Source organism: Apteryx mantelli, chromosome 2, assembly GCF_036417845.1.
Source record: "Apteryx mantelli isolate bAptMan1 chromosome 2, bAptMan1.hap1, whole genome shotgun sequence".
Lineage (NCBI taxonomy): Eukaryota > Metazoa > Chordata > Aves > Apterygiformes > Apterygidae > Apteryx > Apteryx mantelli.
The window spans coordinates 130,356,256-130,362,308 of NC_089979.1; the positions used below are offsets into that span (position 1 = coordinate 130,356,256).

General features: G+C 35.5%; 1 protein-coding gene across 6 annotated transcripts in view; it reads left to right on the forward strand.

The window, feature by feature from the left end:
• ANKRD28 (ankyrin repeat domain 28) overlaps nucleotides 1-3,034 on the forward strand; it is a 131,234-nt gene extending 128,200 nt beyond the window's left edge. For 4 of the 6 annotated variants that reach the window (XM_067291538.1, XM_013941409.2, XM_067291541.1 and 1 more), the window contains one exon: nucleotides 999-3,034. In XM_067291538.1, the coding sequence (XP_067147639.1) occupies nucleotides 999-1,285 (287 nt within the window). In that variant the 3' untranslated portion in view covers nucleotides 1,286-3,034. Of the gene's footprint in view, nucleotides 1-973 lie in introns of all 6 variants that reach the window. The other 2 variants (XM_067291539.1, XM_067291542.1) reach the window with 2 other exon arrangements.
• Nucleotides 3,035-6,053: the final 3,019 nt, after the last annotated feature.

The following is a 6,053-nucleotide window of genomic DNA, read 5'->3' on the forward strand; positions in this document are numbered from 1 at the left end:
TGTGGCAAAAGTTATCCTCAAGCAGCTGGCTGAGTTATTAAGCCTAAAGCCTGAGACAGGAGCAACTCACAGCCCTCCACTCAGGAGAGTTTGAAGCGTTTTTCTTGGTAGTTAATGAGGAGAGCCAAGTAGGTAGGGAAGGAGGAAATCACAAAAGGAGAAATGTTGGAGAAGAATAGAGCCACAATTACCCAGAAGAGATTAAGCACCTACATGAGCTAACTACAAATCATTTCAAGGTCTGAGGCTTTCTGCGTTTGAGGGTTGTCACAGTAGCGTTGCTTTGCAAAAGGACTTTGGCCAAACTGGTTGTGCAGCCAAGAGATCTAATTTCTCTCTGCAAGTCCTAATCCGCTAATCCAGCTGGCATTTCCTCAGACTCTTGTGGTTTTCTTAATTTATTTCCCTCAAATAAAAACTAGATATTGGCTTTATATTTCATATTACTCTATGTTGTAATAAAGCACAGATTGATTGAAATTGTATATTTTCATCTTTTGGATAATTGGCCCTGATGTTTTATCCAACTTGTTTGAGACGAATATTTTAATAACTGTTCTGTCTGTGCTGAACAGCTAAATGGAAGCCTCTGGATGAAGAAAACTTAATATGCTGAACTGTGGTTTCTGCAGTGGCTCCCCTAGTGAATTTCTTCACCAATCTCTGTTGCCTGCAATTATTTATGTCTCCTCACTCTGTTGACTTCCTCATTATTTTCAAATCCAGGCTTTTCTCACTGGCCTAGAACTTCTGACTTTGCTTAACAAAATAATCAAATCTCTGTTGCAAAGCCCCTTGACTTCTGGGATATTTCCATAACTGAAATTAAAAAATATTAATTGATAATGCATTTAATTTTATGTTTTTTAAAACAGTGCAGAACTAAGCAATATAAAATACTTTTGCAGCTGAAAGATTATATGATCTTGGAAAACTTTTACATTGTCTTTTTTTTTTCTTTTTTTAAATGAAGGTTTTGGTTTTATCTTGACTTCTAGGTTACACACCAGCTTTGGCCTGTGCACCCAATAAGGATGTGGCTGATTGCCTAGCGCTCATTCTGGCCACGATGATGCCTGTTTCATCAAGCAGCACATTACCTTCCCTTACATTCAATGCCATTAATCATTACACCAACACCTCAAAAACTGTCACCTTTGATTCCTTGCCAATCATGAGGAGTGACCATAGCTCTTACTGTAGTTTCAACAACATTGGCAGGGAAGATGGCTACCCATATACAGAAGAAGATGAACTCAATGACTCAGATTCTGAGACCTATTGAAAGCTACGTTTTGTAGGTCGGAAGAGTGAACCCTAACGGTGGAAGGTCAGACTTGTGCTTTTGGGAAAAAAAGCAGTCAGAGTTTGAATACAAAAACAGGACAGACCTTTGAGAAGATGTTTTTTATTGTGGTTGCGTATGAAAAACCTGTGAGACTCCAGGAGGATTTTTAAGAGAATATTTTGCAGAAGAAGCATAAATTCTTGAATAAGTACTTGGAATCCATGGCAAAAAAGTAAAATAAAGAATGTCAAAACTGTTTTATTTAATTGTATTCTACCATTCTGTTTCTGGTGCCAGAAGGAATTTCTGCAGACGGGGCACCCTACTTGATATAAATGAACAACACTATTGTACAACGCAAAGGATGCTAGATTTAAATATTATCAATAAAACTAAAACCATTTTGAAGGCAATAAATGAGTTTGGTACAGTAGGCATTGTTTGTGCTGCAAATTGCCAAAGGACCAAATAACTTAAAGATTTTTTTAATTAAATACCTTTTTGTGGAAACTGGAACAGGTTAATTGAGCAGTTGTTTTAACCAAACCTTAACTACTTCTGGGAAAGAAGCTTAGATTTGGTTTTAAATGTTGGGTTATTTTTTGTTGCTTTTTTTTTTTTTTTTAATCATCTAAAAGCCTTCTGACACTATTAAATGTACCATGAAAAAAGCAGATGTATTTAAAGTTTTGTTTTCTTTTTCTTTTAGATGAAATGAAAATGAACTTGTCATACTTTTATAATACTAAAATTAAGCCAGCTAACAAGGTGGAGTCAGGGTGAAACATGTACAGTGTAATAAACAAGGGAAGGGGTGGGAGATCTGGGAGGGAAGCAGTAATTGTTGCACTGTTTTAGATTTTTTTAACTTTTGGGTTTTGGATTGAGATTTTTTTAATTTAAAATACACAAGAGTAACTTGAAGTATGAAACTGCATAAAAAATTGAAACGAAATGTCTTGATAAGCCTGTTGTGACTGACTTCTTTTCAACAATTTGTCCACTTCCTTTACATCATAAAATCATACTTAGGATTAAATTTGTATGTCCCTATCACTTTTTTTTTTTTTTTTTAAATCCTGGAGTTACAAGGGGTGGGGAGGGGAGGTAAATTTAAAAGTAAGTTTCCCTATTAGAAAAAAGTACAGTGTCTGGTCTGTGGAAAGACCTGTGTATCTTTATTGTGCTCCATTTAGAAAATAAACAGAAGAAACAGGTCCCTGTAATGTAGTTCGGACTTGCCCGAAGTTTGGGGGGGGTTTTTGTTTTGTTTTTTTAATTTATAACAGACTACTGTGGTTTTTCAATTGCCTGAAGAATGAAAGACTGACATAAGTAAGCTGAAGTTTTGTCTGTTAAATATGAGTATTACTTTATTTAGTTCTGCTTTAACTATAACTGTTACTTTTCAAGTGAAATTGTTTATGTACATGCAAGGAATTCTTGCATGTCCTGGTAAAGTACAAATAAATTACTACAAACTGAGTCTAATTTCCTTTTTATCCTTTTTGTATTGTGAAACTGGAAATCTTTATGATATTGTAAATTATCAGCTGGTTTTCTGAACATAGTGTGGAAACATGGGACAATATTTTGATCTATTTGATAATTTTGTGGGTTTTTTGAAGAATTAATGAGCATGTACATAGAAATAGTGACTGCTTGAATACTGTATTTACCTGCACTCTTTCAGTACATCAAGATTCCTGTATATTTTACAGAGTATAATAAAACCCAAATGTGAGTTGTACCAATGAATAATTTATTTGCATCTATTAAGCACTAGTGACAGTCTCTTTTGTTGAACTGTTAGAATTTATAGAATTTATTTTACAAAGGCTTTGCCATCCTTTTAAATCTAAAATGAAGGTGAGCTATTCAAATTTTGCAGTTGTTTTAAAGGAATAATTAAGTAATTTAACATTTTAGGTTTTTTTTTTTACTGCTTTCTTAATCATTGGTGCCTGTGTTCATTGTTTATATATGCAATATGTTGTTTGTCTTTCAGCGGAATTAGATGACTGGAGGGAGATCATGACTTCTGTATTGAGTTACCCCTAAATCTTTCAAAGTATAGGGGTACATAGGAGGGGTTTTTGTGTCTCAATTGAGGATGCAGGCAGCAATTGAAAGACCCGTATGAGCCAGATTTGAGATTCACTACATCTATTTAAATATCAAGGTTAAAACAGCATGGACTTATTTTCCCTCATATTCTTGTGGAAAATCTGAATCAGACTGCCAAGTAGTGTGCTTGCTATTTAGAAGGTAACAACCGTTTATTTCTGTTAATGAAGCTGTCTAATTTTTGTTGCTCCAAAGCAACTGTGAGAACCTGGTATTAAAGGCTGTTATCATCTATATTTAACAGGCCATCCTGAAGCCAAATAAAAGTTATCTCAGTATGTGGTATCTGTTGCCACATGGCAGTGTATAGGACAGGACACTCCTACCTTATTCAAAAAACATACTACAGCATCAGAGGCTGAGAACACTATTTATACTGCAGAACACTGTATTCACTGCTTGCCTGGATAATTGAGGAGAAAAAGCTCAGAAGGTGTTGGTTCAAAAGATGGTTACTTGGATGTGGAATATAGGCAAATGCAGAAAACAGTGCTGTTGAACACCCTTGTTTCCTTACGGCAGTCAGAAATCATGGCTTCCCCCAATTCCATTACTACTTGCATCTTGAGTAAGTACACTTTTTTGCTGCATTCAGTAGCATTATTTTTAAGTAAAATAAGTTTTCTGAACTTGTTTTTAGAGCTAAAGATGCGTCAGCTTTTTATTACAAATTGGTAATTCCAGTTGGGGATTCAGAATTACATGATTTCGATCTTTCATCACTAGAATTTATACAGTGAACCCATAGATTCCAACTTGCATGTATTTGGTCATTGCTATTTAAAAAAGGAGGGGGGGAGTCATACTATCTAGCAATATGAGTAGGACAGTGACTGTGCCTTGCAAGTGAAAATATGGGCTATTATTAGAATGTGGTCCTATTCCAGAAATGGAATGTGATGTGTTTAAGGAATATGTTATCATAGTTAAAGACCACTTTCTTAATGTGAGGTCAAGAAACAGAAGGTTCCTTCTTTCTGTAAAACAAATGAAATAATGCTCTCTGTGGATGCTCTATTTAAAAGAAGGGGGGGGGGGGGAAAAGCAGAGCAAACCAGTGTTCATACCTGAATGGAAGCCTGTTTACCTCTAGAAAGATCTTCCATCTTTCTAAAAGAACCCCTTTTTGTAGGGGTTAATTGTGCATGGTTATTGTTACAGCCTTCATCCAAACAATCTCTTGGATTTTCACCAAGAGAGCCATGTGACTTGGCTAGATTACTGAAGCAGTATATTAGAATAAAAGAAACCCTTTTTGTGCTGAAAAACACTTCAGGAATGAGAACAACCAGGTTTGCTCAGCCTTTTCTGTCCTCTGACTTACTCTGTGATGTTTTAGGGGTTTAGGTTATTGCCTAGTCACCCAATTTTAGAATAGGTTTATTTTCACTCAAAGATGAGGGTGTAGAAAGTTACTTATTAGTAATTCTTCATGATGTATAGTACTGTCTGTTTTTTCCACTTTTAGTTGAATGCTGCTTTTTTGGGTGATGGGAGCAGAGTGTGAAAGCACAACCTAACATATTCACCTGTGTTATCAGGGAGGAAACAGAGCAAGGTGCCCTCTGCAAACTGTTAGGCCAGAATGTCTTATTTTCTAGTAGCTGTGATGTACCTAAAATTTGAAGAGCTCTGCATAATACACTTTGCAAATATGTTAGATAAGTGCCATTTTTTTCCTTAAGCCTAATAAATGTGTAATACTAGCTTAAAATATGTGCATTACTTGCTTAGCCTAATTTATTATAACTGTCTGTTTTGGAACTAATTACAAAAAATATATTTGTGTAAGAATGCACATTTTTCAAGCTACAAAGTGGGGTGGGGAGGCTAGTACTGAAAGTCGAAATACTTTGATCGTTCATTATTCCTTTATTTTAGACGTGATCACTATGGTACTAGAACCACAAGCACAATGAACACCACAAATGCTTTTTTGTTCTACCATGTATGTTCTGGAATTTGTGCAGTGTTTAGCAAGAACACCTCTGTGGGTGCCAAACAATTCATGATTTTTAATAAACCCTAGGGGGGAAACCTACTTTTACATTAACAAACTTGTATCTAATGAGATACAGAAACCCCCCTTTCCATATTTCTGTCCAATACATGTTGCAGGATAGACAAACCTGTTGTGTTGTTGTATCAAAGCTGAGTGTGACCAGGTCCTGGATCACAGTGAGGTAGCTTCAAGAAGGAGAGTTTGAAAGAATATGGGATTGTAAATATTTATATACTTATTGTCTGTAAATATTTAAGAAGCCTTGAAGTCGAAATTTAGCAGCTTCTTGACTGTTTTGCTTTCTGAAACCCAAAAGTGAATTCATTCAAAGAGGAGATCCTTGAGCACCTTTCAGTATACATACTTTTAACTGCCATAGTGGTTATCAAATGACCAGTTCAAAATCAAATGTGTTAAATACACATTTCAGAAATGACTTAGACAACCAAAGGTGAGAATCTCAGATCTCCTATCAGCACTCTATTCCCCACATCTTCTTTCAGCAATTAAAATGCAACTTAAAAAATTAGGAGCTAGAACACAAGGCTCACTAAACAAAATGCCCATGTTAACAGGTCAGTCATGCAACAGCCATTACATAGATGAAATCATAATAGCCAATAAGACTATGCAAAA